The sequence below is a fragment of the Pelecanus crispus genome, chromosome 5 (genome assembly GCF_030463565.1).
Source record: "Pelecanus crispus isolate bPelCri1 chromosome 5, bPelCri1.pri, whole genome shotgun sequence".
NCBI lineage: Eukaryota > Metazoa > Chordata > Aves > Pelecaniformes > Pelecanidae > Pelecanus > Pelecanus crispus.
This window is the reverse complement of record NC_134647.1, coordinates 23,886,756-23,903,449: the sequence shown is the minus strand read 5'-3', so window position 1 is coordinate 23,903,449 and position 16,694 is coordinate 23,886,756. Positions and strand designations below refer to the sequence as shown.

Here is a 16,694-nt window from a genome sequence, read left to right as displayed (position 1 = left end):
CTAACAACTGCTATGGGGAATTTAGGTTATGATCAGAAGGTGAAACACAGATTCTTTCTTTATACAGTGAATTCCTTCACTTTCCATTATATACCGATTATCCTTCTAACACTACAGAGTAGATAAATTTCATCAGGAAAATGATCGGGAATACTTGGAATTAAATTTAAGAAATTTCGTACAACTATCCTCCTGTTTTCAAAAAAGTAATCATAAGAACAATTTGATCTTTTGCCAAATTTAGAAAGTTGCATTTTAGTACCATAATATAAATTTGTACTCAGTGGTATCATAAGCTTGAAAAATCATTTTTATTAACATACAAAAAAGAAGGAAAATAGACATTGTAATTAAACATTTGCTTTCATCTACAAGTAAGTACCGCGAGTAACAAAACAATAAAATAAATCTTTAAGTTCTTGTGAACAGTTAGAGGAAGGAATTTTCTGAAATAGAAGCAAAAGGAAGAGTCTTCTGAAATAGAAAATATTTGGCAATATCTTTTAGTCTCTCAATAAAATATCCGTGTAAACAAGTAATCCATATTTACAATATCATATGCAATCTTTTGGTTACATGTAGTAAGAAGTGTACATGTAATTACTGTACATTCAATTTTAAAATCTAATTTGCATTTCTCAGTTTCATTAGTATTGGAAAAAACACTGTTCTGCTTCTGTGCGCAGTACTGCATGACAGCATGTAAATACATTAAAAAAATACTTTTTTTCAGGCATCTTAAAAAAATAGCACTTTTAATGTTAGGTTTTGTAACTTCCTATGTTTTTATAGGAATCCAAATTTGGAATGTAAGCTCTACAATCATGTCCCTATGAAAACAACAATGTAGATTATTTCCAAAAATTCTGATAAAAAAGCTACAGTTCTACCTTCCATTTCTATCTTTGAAAATATACCTTTTTATTTCCCGTGTTGCAGCTATTACACATAAATACAGGTAAGAAAAGTTGCATGAAAGGAAAGTTAATAAAAGGCCACTTTGAGAAGCAGCTTTAGGAATATGTTTTGTTCCAGAGAAAATTACTGTCCAAAGTCCTATGTATTTTTATTTAGCACTTGAACTAACCTCATACGTTGCAAGGACCTTTTTAATCAGTTTAGAACAGAAGCCAAATGTCTGTATCATGTTGAGTCTGTTTTAAATTGCACACACCAAGGTTAAGCAAGGTTTAGGAGCTCACAGCTACTGCATCTCACAGGGACCTTCCAAAGACCAAAGCAGCCAGAAGCCCACAATTCATACCCATGAGATATCACTGATTATGAAAATTTCCCAGAATGGAATCTTCCAGCTCCCACTGAGTTTATACTATCACATTTAACCTCAAAGTTGAAAACCAAAAACATAGTCTGGCAGACTACCCTCAAAACATTGCTAATCCTTGATTTTCAATTAGTTTTATATCATCAGAATAGAGAAGTAGAGAAATGCCACCATTCTTTTTCAAGTATCATTACTCTTGAACAGTACATGGAATAAAATGGAAAACAGAAGGTGTACTAGTTACTATAGCTTAACTTTAACAGCATATAGAACCATTCACCTAAAAGCTGTTGATTTCCATACATCCAAGTCAGTGTTGTAACAAAAGAAATAACAGATTTTGTGGGTTTTTTTCCAAATATACTGTACAGTTAGAGTTTCTTCCAGAACAATCCTTAGACAAGCGACTACCTTCCACACAAAGACACGCTTTTATTAGATGACTTAGTACTATGCAAGGATTGAATGAGCTGATTTTCACAGGTGGATGAGACACTGTAACAGGCCAATACCTACCAACTTGAAATGCTGTTGCCTGTGTGAGTGCAGTAGAGAAAGCTAGCATAGTAAATTACTAGAACAGTTGAGTTCATTTATTCACTTCACCTGTTATACTTCAAAAGTGTTAATAGAGCATCTCTCACAAAGACTAAACATGCATCCACCAGTACATCCACCTGTACATCCACCATACATCCACCTGTAAGATGCTTACGGATTCCACCAAAAAAGCAGACTTGTTGAGCAGAATGTAACAAGATCTGAAGACAGCACAGTTTAGTGTTCTCCAGAAGCTACTAAGAATTCCTCTTCCTACTTCATGTTCAATATATAAATTTGTAATACGATGCATAACATAATCACGTCATGTCAGTTGAACACTAATGTAAAACAAGTGCTCGTTTTTCTCGCAGAAAGCTGTTATCGGTACCATTGGGATTTTATACTGAAGCTGTGCGGAACAATTTTAAAGAAGACAGATAATTCTGTGGAACTCGAAAACGAGGGAAAAAGCTGCCCAATCCATTGCACACACTGCTACTAGAGGAGTGCTCACACAATAGGATAGTATTCCTTCTGTCATACCTGAATTCTACACTAAGGCATTTAAAAGCAGGTATTTTCTCAAATTAAACAATACAGCAATGCTAGGTGGGCCTCAGTCATCCACAAACCTATGTAAGTGAAAACATAGAACTCTGGGATGCAGTCCTTGAATACCAAATGGTACAGCAGAAAAGTTTTCCAAATAATTTATTATGCTAGCTTTCTATACTGCATTCACCAAATAATTAAATGTTATTACAAATCAAATAATAGGAACTGAGGTGCTTCTTGTCAGAGAAGATCCAAAATAACTCGTGACCAAAATTGTACTAACACAACACCGAACTACAAAAATTGCATATTTGCTGAAGTTTAATGTGTTTAAACATCTTAAAAAGCTGAAGTAGATAAAAATGTATGTAGTCTTTAAAAAAACAGGAAATTATATGCTGTCTGAAACTAGCTATATGGCAACACAAACAGTGGTAAATTTGGACTTGTAGTGGGCTCTGCAGCTTTTACAAGAGTTTATAATAGAAAGGCTCATAATGTTGGACATGTGTAATCAAAATAATCTTCTATAATTACTCTTCTATAGTAGTAAAAAATGTATGTATTGTTTATATCTGTGAAAATAATGAATGAGCATAATACATTAATACTCCGATTACTAGAAAGAGCTATAAAAGTGCCAGTAGAGACTCAAACTGCATTATTTAACACTTTAATTTCAAATTAAAAAGTCATAGAGTTTATATAGTGCGTTTATAGGCTAAAGTATGTCTTCATGCCCATGACAATAATGATTCTGACACCAGTGTGGAGATACCAAAAATGGCTTTCAGTGAACGGGTAGTGTTTTAATGAAATCAGCAAAGCTCAGCTGTTTCTTGGAGGAAGCATTTCTCACTTCAAGCTCCTTTCTTCTGTGAGACTGCTAGCAGTCTTCTCTGGTTTCTAACCTCCTAATTTCTAGTCTAGTGCCATAAATCAATAGAACCGTGCAATCAAATACAGATAGTAAAATGCTGCCTTCTGGGATAAAAGGAAGACTTGGTTTAAGTGATGCGTATTCTTCTAAGTGTGTATCCATAGCTTTCCAAATAAGACGACAAATTCTGTTGGATATCTTACAGTATCCTTAGATTTCAGTAATGACCGCACATAATCCAAAGCCAAATGTTGTCTACATACAATATATTTGGTAGACTTGGTTAAAAAATCAACAGATACGTTCTGATTAAAAAAAAAAAAGTTTTTAAAGGAAACATAACATTTAATGAAGATTTTAGGCAAACTTTCATTTCTTTTTTTGAATTCAAAATTTTAGTCTGAACATGTTTATGGTGCAACTCTGCAAAGTGCTGAATGACCTCAAATCCCATAGATCTTAGCAGCTGGTGAGGGGGTTAATCAGGCCTTTAAAAAAGTGAACATCCAGAAAAATTATGTGTGACCAACTAAATTCTGCTCTCTGGTAAACTTCATGACTCTGATTCATAACCTGCAAAATCACTCAGAGCAAAATTTAGTCTGAATGTTGTTAACTTTTCATGTCTATAAGAGATATAAGCATTAAATTAAGAAGTGATAACATTTTCCAATTATGTGATTTTCCCATTATGTGATGTCATTCGCACTCTCATTTCTTAAATGAGGACTGAGCATGAACCAATATAATATGTTTGGGACTTACTGGAATTTAAATTCATATGCAGAAAACTTGAGTATCTTTGAGCAAGCCATACTGAAAATAAAACCCCAGCCTATTTATATATCAATATAACTACATTGGAAGGAACTGGGGTGGGTTGGCAGTATAATAGTACTTTTATTCTGTGTATTTTCTTTACATAGTTGATCGTTGGCCTGCTTCATCAAGTTTGAGGTTTTGTTTTCTGGCTGCTTCACTATTGATCCTCAGATCAGATTTATCTGCATTACTGCCATCTGTCATTGTGGATTCCGCTTCTGTGCCTTCAGGAGTCCCTCCAATGGGCCGCAGAACTTTAGCATTCTCTTCTGGGGGGCGCTTCCAATGGGCCCTGCTTGCCATCCACAAAATAAGTGCACCAAATATGACAAGCAAAAGACCAAGACAGTTGACAAAAGTTGCCTCTGGCGGGGATGCACTATATGCAGGATTTTTCCTTTGGAAGGGGAAAAAAAAAAAGTCAGTTGTTTTAAAGACAATCCAGGTCTGAAAACAGCAGTGTCCTTCTAGGTAGGAGGTCTTTTTAAAACAAAACAAAACAAAACTGTCCCAATACTAGATGGTTATTATTCTGTGCAAATGGAAGTACAGTTTGCAATAAATAACCTTAATAAACAAGTGAAAAAAAATACTTACAATGAAAATATAAGCTTTTCTGTGATTCCCATGAGAGCTGTTGCAATCACTGTTGCAAAGATGGTAAGACCCGAATAAACATGTATTGGCATGAGAGCTGCTCGGAGAGGAACTGGAGCAAAAGGGAGCAGAAAGACAGCGAAACCCAAGAAAAGCTAAACACAAAACAGATTCATAGTTAAAGCTGTATGGGAAACAAGCTGCACTTCTCAAGCAGAATAAAAATCATCATAAAAATTCAATTTTGAGATGTCTTCAGGTACAAATTTGAAAACAGTTGTCATTTTTATTTGGGAATGTGTTTATCTTCAAAACCAAAGCAATTATTCTGGATTAGCACCTGGGAAGCAGACATGAAATATTTTATAAACAAGCCCACCTAACATCAGTGCCCAAACTTACTGGTAATGCTAAAACTGCAACCAAATTAAGTACTGGAAACACAAGTTTTCAGTGTCACTAATTCAGTAATATATTAAAGGTGTGAGTAGCTACATTTTTACAGTCTCTTCAAGTACTCTACTTCTGTTTACACATAGATGAAGATCAGAAGGCAGTCTAACCTTCTGACTTGAGTGGACTAGATAATTTTACCTTGTTAGAGTTTTGGTTAAATTAAAGCACATGTCTTTAGAAGGGCAATGGTCTATATCTCAATATATCAATCAGTTGGCATTTACAGAGTGAAGATGTGTGTGGGTGGCGTGAAGTTATTCAGGGGACATAAGTCCTCCCAGTAGCACTAATTTTGTGATGGACGATAACCCATCATATCACATGGTTTCAGTCACAGCTTTGCCCAGTCATACTGAGGTTGCATCTCTTCTTTAGTTTGTTCTACCGTTACTCACTCCTGCTGCTAAATCAGAAATAGTGCATGAATTTGTATTTCATCTTGCTTTAACTTCCAGTCTTAGTCCTTGTTTCGTCTTTCCATGCTGTATTAAAAAGCCTGGTATTTTCTCCCTGGGAAGCTTTTTAATACACCGTAATCAAGTCATCTCTTAATCTTCTTTAGATCTGCTAAACAGTTGGAGCTTTTTAAATCTTTCACTGGAAGATAGTTTTTCCAGCTCTCAAATTACTTTTCCAGATTCTTTTTTTTTTTTTTACATTTAAAAAAATTTATTCCATAATATTTCATATTAGTTTCACCAATGCCATATATGGAGGTTAAGATAATCTCCTATTAGAGAATTTACTTTTCCTGTTGTCACAGCATTGTGAGACCTGATTTTGAGCTTCATGTCGTCTTTCAGCATTTCTTTCCAGAATCATTGCTTTCCAAGAGACAGCCTCCATTTTGCATTTCTGCCCTATTCTTAAATTTATGTCCTTGTCCTATATTGTATTAACACACATTTGCCTTAAGTACAATATACTTACACTATTGTTCCTGTAGGTTTAGTATTATGTGAGCATCTCCCCTCAATAACTTTTCAATTCTGAGATTAACATACCATTTCTGGCAAATGCCAAGTGTCTTCTCTATTAACAGAGATACTACTTTATGACTATTTTTTAACAATAGTGCTCAATCACTTAACAAACATGTCTCTCTGACTGGACACTTATATCCCAGTTTGGAGGAACTAACACCACAGTTCTATTGATGAGACAGGCAAGGCATTAAGTGCCATTGATCATGTTTATAGTAGCAAAATGAAAAGTAGAATTAGGATGTTATTCACAATTCTTTATCTTAACCATTAGAAAAACTGCTGATACTTGGTATAGGGGCAACACAGATTTCCCTGAAATAACTGCATTATTAAGACAAGGAAAATCTTAACACTGTTCTTTCTTATTCATTAGCTGTTGTTCAACTATAAAGAATACACCCAACAATGCTGCAATACACTTTCCTTTTTCTAAGTGTTAAAAACACTGTTTCAACTCTATTTCCTGTACCTCCTAGCCTGAGCAGTGAAGGATAAAAGTCCAGAACCCAAATCCCTCATCTGGGGATTTTCTGTGCTTAATCACCAGATAATTAAGTCTTATTGCTTTCTTTTTAGCGTTTTGGCAAAAAAAAAATTAAGAATCACAATTTGAAGGAACAAAATAAATTTCCATAGTGTAATAACACAATATAGGGAATTCAGAATGTATATGCAGAAACCACATCTGTATGTGTACACTACGTGTCAGGTATCCCTGCTCTTCTATGCCAAATGCAAAACATACTAAGTTAGCTCATTTTAGATTATGGTAGCTCTAATTCTCTGCCAATAGGAGCAGTTAAAAGCATGCACATGAATATTTATCAAAGTTTTGCTGATTCAGGAAAACTAGTTAGCCAGTAGTAGCTTGTTCAGACGTCAGATCCTTTAGATCTGCACTGCTCCCTGCTGCACTTGTTCTGCTGATAAACAAAAGCCTTGAGGCCAAGAAGTGACTACTTAAAATTATGATAGCTGGAAAAAAAGAAAAACAATTACTTCATTTGAGACTTCCTTAATAAAAGCTTTAGCTGTATTTAAATATGCTGCCAACAAACCAAGTCAGTTGCTTTAACTTTAGTAGTTCATAGAGCTTAGAAACACCCTACTGTATAACTTAATAGTAAACAAACTGCCATTATCCCAGCAAATAAATAAAATATGCTTTAAAATACATTTTTCTTTGAAGTCACAAGTCCGGTATTTGCACGTTTACATGCCAATTTGCCAAATCACAGAATGTAAAACGGGTATCCCAGTAGTTAGAGTGTATTAGTGAGAGCATATTGTGCCTGAATTACTCAACACATTCTTCAAATTTACAGCCTGTTTATAAATACAGTTAGATTCTGACCTGGAGAGAATAAAATATAACAGCAGCCAGCCCAATCCAGCTGTGCAGACTGTACATGTTAGGAATGTTCCTGGCATTGTGGTATTCAAACACGGCTACCATAGAAACAATTGCAAGAATCATAGCTATGGTATTTAATCCAGCATGTATGAACTTCATTAGGAGTTTGCTGCACTTCCAGGTCCAGGGCAACCTGTACACAATAATAGCTGAAGAAAGAACAGAAACAAGATTTTATGCTTTATAGGATAACTTCTCTCAGATTCTAATAATCATGCATAATTCACATAGTTCCATTATATATTACAGGAAAATCCAATCTTTAATCCCCTAAAAAAGGCTATTAAAAGGCTTTTTCTCCTACGCATAGCATAGCATATTCCAAATATACAGCTGAGGCTTAAAGGTAGCTGTTAGGGAGATTTCTTCCTAATTTTAAAACAACTTCAGCGTGTTTCAAAAACAGAACAGTAAACAACCTGGTGCCATCTTTTCCTCGTTCCTTAAATTGATCTAACAGGGATTTTGATTTTTCTGCTACTAGTCAGATTGGAGGAATAGGGCCCAATTCTTATACCCAGAAGACCACCTATTGCAAAAGCGTGTAAGATTATTTTTTAGTATTTATTCTCTTTGCCAACTTTGGCTAATGCTATTCGCTAATTGTGTAGATATTTATATGACTATCTATTGCATTGATATTAATAGGACTACTTGAAATGGGAGAATGCTACTCATCATAAGGGAATCACAACCTGACTCTTAAGAGACAGAAGGATTTGGCAACTACAACTCTTCCAACACTGTTAGATGAATGTAAGGGGGTTTTGCCTATATTTGCATTAATAACTCTAGCAGACAGTATTTTGCTCAGTGTGAACATAACAACGATTTCTAGTGATCTAACTCCAGATGGTCCATAAGAATAACTTAGCCTAGAGCTGGTTCTTGCCACGGTCTTTCCTCAAGGTCCCCACTGCTCCTTCCCTGCCACAACTGTCCCCTGCCTGTTCTATGACCCAGGTGCTTTCCACAAGGGACACACAGAGGCCAGATTAGATCACTGACGCCCCAGTACATCTGATTACAAACTAGGTAGTAATTCTGGATGTGTGACAGCACATAAAAGTATATTCAGATAACAGGGGACAAATACTATGAGGACACCTGATCACTTGACCAATAAAGGCTAATGCCCACATCCATAATGTCTTGCCTGAATAAAAAGACTGAGCTCCATTCACCTGATTCATCACATCCTCACTTAAGATTTCTGCTTATGAAATTACATTCAAATCTTTATATATAATTAGCTATACTAAAACAAAAGAGTAAGAATATATGCAGGTTTTTAAAAAAGTTCCTGTTCCAAACATTAAGAAATAGATGTGCACCAGGGGGAAAAAAAAGATAAGTATTACCTGATAAATGCAAAGATTAAGAACTTACTTAAGTAATTCTCATGTGCCTTACTCATTACTCCTCCATTACCCTAGCTTTTTATGCAAAAAGCATAGGTTATGAAAAATAAATAGGATATTCATTCTGTATGTTGTGATGAATAATAATAAATGACAAATTAATTTCAAAGTTCTGTTTACACATTTTTTGTTTACTTGGATGCATGCCAGGAAATACAGTACTGTACTAAATAATTCACAAAGAAAACACTGTTCACAAGTGAAATTTCCAGACTACGATCAAATTTTAAATCAATGTATGCTTTTACCTATTCTGTGAAAATATAATACTGGAATGAAAGTGTCCATTAGGATATTTAAAGATACACAGCACTTAGATAGTTCTCAACTTTCTACTTTTAAAAGGTAACACTAGTAAATCCTACAAAATCAGGAAGATAGAAGCCTTGTTTTTAAGACAGTTTGACAGTAATCAATCTATATGACATAGGTATGATTCAGCACACCAAGCTTATGATCATCCTCCAGCAGTTCCCCAAAAGTTATATGATAGTCTATCTCATTAATGTTGACATAATTGCCTGCATCAGACTATTATTAATTAACTTAGTACAAATGATTATGATTTCTAATTTTGTAAAGCAGGTATGCCAAAAGGCCCCAAACAAGCCTCAACATCCCATAAGGATATTCCCAGTAAATTCTCCTTGCTCCATCTTACAATATGGCCCACACTATTGTCAGTTATTTATTCCACGTGCAGCAGGGTACTGGACTCTATATGTCTTGAAGTAAACTTGATGTGCATAGGTCCTGGTCTCAGTTGTCAGTCTTTGATCTCAGAGGGTCAAGTCCAGGCTAAAATTTTTGTATAACATTTTCCTTTGGTGCATGAGATGCTGTCATCTAGTTGATTTAACTTCCCAAATCACTGTCAAACTCCCTAGTCACTTGTCCACATAGTCTCAGATCTCCATCTGGGCCATGAATTTTCTGGGCTGTTTCCCATAAACAGTATCATGGAAAAGCAGGGAGTGCAGACTAATGGCTTGGACACTTTTTAACAATACCATGCATTAGATGTTACATGCCACAGCCCAGGACATATGCATGATAGTACTATTTGGTTTAATCCTCTTTCCGTGAGGGCTGTGTGTGAAGTTATACATTGCAACTTGAGCAGATCTGACCATTTATCACTGTGAAAAGACACAGTCCCATTTCCCCATCACCACTTTTGTTCCACTTCTGTGTGCTTCCTCCTGCCTTTGTCTTAATTGGTGCTTTTCTGACCAGCAGGAGGAAGCAAGACAATCTGGTGAACAAAGCGGAGAGGAGGAGGAGGAAGATTCTGCTTTCAGTGGTGTAAGCTCTTAAAAACTGACTCAGACATGATGTGCAATTTCATCTCAAAATTAAAATAGCCTGGGTTAAAAGCACACACACAATTGCAGCATTTTTAGCGATGACATGCTAAAGCAGTCCCGTGAACAACTTTCTCTAGGTACAGCATCTCCACTACTTTTAAGAGATTGCACAGTCTAGGCATCCTTAGACACAGCTTCTTCACTCAGATCTCACTCCTGTTTTGAGCTCTGATTTTAAAGCACGTCACATAGGGCAGAGCGATCCTGCAATATCTTGTATGTGGCATGGGACACCTGTTCTTTGCCTAACGTACAAAGCACAATTCTAGAGTTAAGCCCCCTAGTATTTCTGACTGGCACGTGCTGCACATGCTGTAGGGAGGTGTCATGGATTGCTCATGAGATGCCTTGCACCTTAGAAGGCACACAGCGTGGTTCTGTGAGTGCACTGGGGGTGCACTGCACAGCACCTCACAGCTGCCAGAAAGGAATGTTCCTCTTCACTCCTGTTTCCTCTTCTGCTCCTTCTTGGCTGATCCTGTTGCTTACCTTCAACAAGTTCTGAATGCCCACCAGATTCTTTGGGAACCACTTTAACACAGAATGGACAGGTTCCCATCTATGATTTCAAAGGGACTCAAACTAAGCTCATCAAGAGAGCTGCCTCTTCACAAGTTGCCTGTGATGAGATCCTTACAGCTCAGCAGTCATTTGCCCTTCCAATTCTTGAGAATTCTGCAGCCCATTGGATGTTAGAAACTCCAGCAATTAGCTATTTTTCCTTTGAACAGATGTTTTGTTATGTTTGAGGCAGAGGTAATCATGTTTGTCAGGTAACTTGGAGCAAGCCTTATCTTTAGATGTGATTTCAAGATGAAAGACTATGCTTACATTAAAATAGATTTGCACTCCTTCTCCTTGCTCTTGCACATTGTCCACCATCTCCCTTCTCCCATCTATGGCACTTCTGAGACCCTTTGTGCAGACAATTCAACTTTCTGTTCTGGAAAAAACTGTACTTGTGGTGGGCATTAGTTTTCTGCTAGCTGAGTTAATTCGGTTTAAGGGTCTGACAAGGGCCAGAGCTGGTACAAACAAACCAGTAGGAAGATGAAGTCTGAGTCAAGGAGAAAGCTGAAAGGGAGAAGTGGAGGAAAAAAGTAGGACTATTTCAGCCACAGTGAGCTGTTAAATTGCCTCACCCACCTAGGTAATGCATCCATACAGACTAAATTTAATTAACTCTGTAACGCCACATGGTAATGCGGCAGACCAGGATTTTTCCTTCTCTTTTCTCTGTAAGAACCCTTAAGTAACATTCCTGTTGTATTCCTTTATTAATATACTGCTGATGTTAGGCTTCATCCTCATGTTTTCAGCCTGTTCGAAATACAAGTTATATGATATTTATAAATCATATATGATGAGGAATATTAATTGTGCAAGCATCTTCCAAGCTTTATAGTGTCAACCTACAACTTTATTGTATAGAGTTTACATGTGACTCATAAGCAGCAGAAGACTGATCTGAGGATGGGAGACAAAGACTACCCCACCCTCCTTGTTCTGACTCACTCTTTATTCAATCTTCCACAAACCCAAAAACCACCATGCTGCTCCTCAGTCTGCAACAGAGATTGTCACATCTCTCTAGAAAAAAAATATTCTTTCATTAGGTGAGTAATGGGAAATCCTCAAAAATCATTTATTCTACATAGTATTTTGATGTGTTTCTTAATTAGCCCTTTGGGGGAGAACCAAACATTATCATTTGCAGGCCAAACACAAACTAGCATGCAAATACTCCTCTGGAGCATGCCCTGTGTCTACAGTCATTGTTCAAAATTTCCACATGTAAAATACGACAGAATTCCTTCCTTACTTATTTAACCCATTCTATCACACTATGTATCTATTCCTTCAAGCCCTTCTTAAAACGCACTTTTTCCTCATACTTTTTTCCTACCTTATTCTTTTAAAAAATGTTGCTGTACTAGTATGCACACAGACTTTCATTGCCTCTGTTTTTCCCACTTTAAGTCTAGAAAATCATCTGGACAATTACTGCGCACTGACAGTGTTTTGTCAGGTATCATTTACCTATAGGTGCGGATCCACAAATAGTAAGTATTAACACATCTACAGCTTTGTCATTTGATTGACAAGATACATACAACACTTTCATCAAGGTACATCTACTTCCCAACATGCACATTATTATAGTCATCCCTCCTACCTCCTATAGACCAACAATTCAACATTTCTATCCTTTGCATAGACTTTAATGAACTCAAGAAACAGTTGATTTGGTTATTATTTCAAATCCTCCACACAAATTTAACCAAGATATTTATTAGCTATTCCTTTCTACTTTTAACTACTTAAAGACTTTTTTCTTGTATGTGTGCAAAGAGGTATCCTATTCCCCAGTCTCATCCAAATTACTTTGAATTCAGTGGCAGACTTCTGTCAGCCAAATTTGAATCAGATGCACAGTGGTATCTTATTGGTTGATATTTAACCTGATTTACTACAATACTCTTTCAGTCTCCGACTTTGCTTTTCTTGTTATATAATAGGGTTTCCTCCCCTAATAATGCTCTATTAACAATGAATTCCTTGTATATGGGTTTTTTTTTTTTTGAGCTACGGTAAACTTCCATTTACTTTACATATATCCTTACCTACACAAGGCTTGAGGCAACATCCTTACTCTGTGACACAGGGACAAACTGAGTTTCAGAGGAAAAGGAAAATGCATAGAAAAATGCTGCAGAAAACCTCCCCCTATTGTCTTCAAAAAGTCTATGCTTACATAAAATACAGTAGGTTGATCACAGTAAGTAGTATAGATCTTAGTGAAGTCAACAGGTGTTTCTCATTGCTTATCTATAGCCTGAAATTACACTTCCCATGACCTATTGAGCAGTATTATGTAAAACAACTTCAAAATACTGTTTATTGCTCAATAGTATTGAGCTCAATTTGTAACTTGAAGCCACAAAGCTGAGAACGCACCCCACTGCCATTGAAAAAATGAAATTTGCAGTGTATGTTCAAATCACAACATTCCCTTCATAGCCAGAACTAGACAGCCACCCACTCCCCCTGCATCTTCCAGCCTCTGACTGGCTGGGCTCTTGCTGAAGAGCGAGCGAGCATGCACACATGTGATGCAAACAACATGTTCCACTGGAATGAATGTCCGGATGTGCTGGACAAGTTTTCTGGCTGAATGAATGCAATGTATCATTCAGCAGTGAAGCAAATGTAAATAAGGTTATTAAAAATGAAACTCTAAGTTTGTCTAGACAAAATTCTAGTTTGTCTTCTATTGCAAAGAAAAAATACTTCTGCCTACATTTATACTGTATGTCTCCAGAGGTGCTTCATTACTTAAGAACAGTAAAATCTTCCCCATTCTCTCCCCCCAAAAGTCCATGGTAAAACTGTAAGACAATTTCCACTGTTCTCTGCAGTATTTATTTGCCCTTCTTGGAGATGTTACTAATGTTTCACTTAGTTCTTTTCATGTTGAAACTAGCAAGAATTTTGTCAATGACTTTATAAAAATTACTGTTGGAAGCCATTATCTGTGTCAAATTTCCCCATTAGTTTTAATGCCATTAGCATAAATTGACATTCCCAAATGTCAGGATTTTTAAGGTACAGTCCAATGCCCTTATTTTTGCAATATTCAGCTCTAGTTTAAAAATATTTACAGGCTAGATAAGCCCCTCTGTGGTGCTCTATCATTATCTGCTTTTCTACTGAGAGCCTTGTATTTTTCTTTCCTAAATGGATACCGTTTATCAACTATAGTGTGTCTAATTTAGTTGTCCTCTTAGAAGTAGCCAATTACACTAAGAGTAAAAACACAGTTCAAACTCCAGTATTCCTGTTGGCCTCAAGGAACAACCCTTGCACTTAAGACCTGACATACTAATCGTGTGGAATGGAAAAAAAGATATGTTGTAAGTGTAATGGGAAACATTTGAAAGTCAGTCCAAAGCTGAACCCTATGCAATCAAAAGTTCATATGCTCTATAAACCCCCCACCACCACAGCCACAGCATCATAATCATTGTGTGTTATTTAGGCAACAGAATTAAGAATGAATTAAAAAGATTTATTTTACACAATAATTTATGCAAGGTCTGGGCTGATGAAGTGCATTTTAATGATGCTTATGGTGCTCATTTTCTCTGGCACAAACGCTGTTCCTGGATGGAGCTTCAGTGGTACTGAACTTTCCTTTCTGCTCTTGGGACACGGCAGAGAGCCAAAAGAGAGGGAGCCAAAAGAGAGAAACTTTCCTAGGGCAGCATTTCTGGCATTTCGGTTCCCAACTGGCATAAATTCAGACCGACTACGAAAAAACACCTCGCAAGCGTTACTCAAAGTGCAAGGCAATCCCAGGCCAGGGTAAACAAGTGCTTGGAGGAGAAAAAAAAAAAAAAAAAAAAAAAAAGATATATGGCAGTTTCGGCTTATTACAAGGGAGTCTTTGTCCCTTCTCGGGGAGCGCTGGCTTTCCTAACCCGCCCCGGCCGCGCACCGCTGCGCTCCCGCTGTCGCCCGCGGGCCGCCCCGGCCCCGCTCCGTCCCGCTCCGTCCCCACGCAGCCCCGCTCCCCGCCGCCCCGGCCCCACGCAGCCCCGCTCCGCCCCGCTCCGGCCCCTCCGTGCCAGCCCCGGGCCCGGGCCGCCGACGCACCGATGCCCTGGATGAAGACGAAGCCCGTGACGATGAGGACGGGGTGCCAGTTGAACTCCCGCGGGCTCCCGTCCCAGCTCAGCCCTTCGCGGTAGTGGAAGACCCAGACGAGGGAGAAGATGACCGACACGAAGCCGACCAGCAGCGCCGACACCAGCAGCGCCAAGAAGCGCCCGTAGTCCTCCATCTTCCGAGCCCGGTGCGCGGCAGCCAGCGCCGCGAAGGAGGGGCCGGCCGGGCGGGGTCGGGACGGGCCGGAGCGGGGGCCGGGGCCGGGGCCGGGGCCGGGGCCGGGGCCGGGGCAGGGCCGGCCGAGCGGCGGGCGGTGCCGGCCCGCAGGACGCTGCCCGCCCGGCGGGGACGCCGCGCCGCAGGGGCGGGAGCAGGCCCGCTCTGCCTCCCCGCGCCCCTCCGCCCTGCCCGGCGTCGGGCCAGCGTCCCTCGGCGGGCTCAGCGCTGCTTTTTCACGGGGAGGGTGTTGCCTTTTTGTGTTTTTGTTTTTTTTTTTTTTTTTTTTTCTTTAAAGCGGTTTGTACACGCTTGCCGAGGGTTGCGTTCCCTCGCGTTGAGAACTGCGCCGTAGCAAAGCGGTTCTTGCTGAGCCCGTGCCCGGGCAGGGCGCCGGCCCCGGCGCCCCCCGCTCCCCCGGCCAGGGAGCACGGGGCTTGGTGGTTGCGGGTTTTGGGCACGGCGTTGCAGTGGAGGGTGGTGGGTGCGGTCAGGAGGGCGGCAGGAATTGACAGACGTGCCTTAAGGATAAGGCAACGCTGCCATCAGAACTTAACAGATAAAGCTGGAACGCTGCTGCGATGGAGAGGCGGAGGGCGTACAGAAAACGCAGAGTAGCAGCACGCTTAAAGACGCTGGTGGGCTGTACTTGGAGCCCGCTTGCTGTCAGGATCATCCCTTTACTCCCCACTGGATTCACTGGGTGCTCTAAATGTAAACCGGATACTGACCGGCTTCCTATATGGACTCCGGCCTAAGTACGCAGGAGGATTTGGGCACTGTTGCGTTGAGCAGCGTCAAATACACATCAAATGTCCACTCGCTAAGAAAGGGAGCGCACAAACCTTAAGACAATTCCAACAGGTACGGAAAGGCCCACTGCAGGGAAGTTAGAGAGGAAAGCAGAAGAAAACAGAATTGCAAAAGAGCAACAGGCGGCGCTAGCCAAAAATAGAACTTGATAATTAGACCAGTTTTGTCAAATCATGTATTCACTTGCTTTTTTCCTTTGCTGTAGAACATTCAGCTGGCTCTGAAGCCCGTTAAATGTAGTAGGAGGATATGCCCAAACATATATTCCACACTACTTTTCTGGTATTTGATTAGCTTACTTTTGAAATATATATAGTGTCAATATACATATGAATTAGAAATTCATTAACTGATTGAGAGAAAAAAATGCTATTCACCCTGGTTAGTCTTTGAGCCGTCTGACATCTCATACTCAAATTGAGGCTTAAAAAATGAAACAGTTTTGTGGAACTTAAAATAGTTTCAGTACAGTATCTGCCAATTCAAACCCAGTACTTACTAAAGTATTGGAAACATCTACATAGAGATGTGAAGACCAAGCCAGATTGGAGTGGGATGCAAATATATTTCTTCATTATTCTCTGTAATCTCCTAAAAATAGATGTTGGGCTCTGACATTTTAACAAAAAGCTTGACTTGAGCATCACTTGTATAATGATGTTTAGCTTTAA

At 38.9% G+C, this 16,694-nt stretch overlaps 1 protein-coding gene across 1 annotated transcript; it reads right to left on the bottom strand.

The window, feature by feature from the left end:
• Positions 1-338: 338 nt before the first annotated feature.
• CYBRD1 (cytochrome b reductase 1) lies at positions 339-15,756 on the bottom strand. Its single transcript, XM_075710667.1, is given in 7 exon segments — positions 339-4,482; positions 4,683-4,837; positions 7,479-7,687; positions 14,983-15,459; positions 15,491-15,565; positions 15,568-15,702; positions 15,705-15,756. Coding segments are annotated over 7 exon segments (1,404 nt in total). The 3' UTR covers positions 339-4,181.
• Positions 15,757-16,694: the final 938 nt, after the last annotated feature.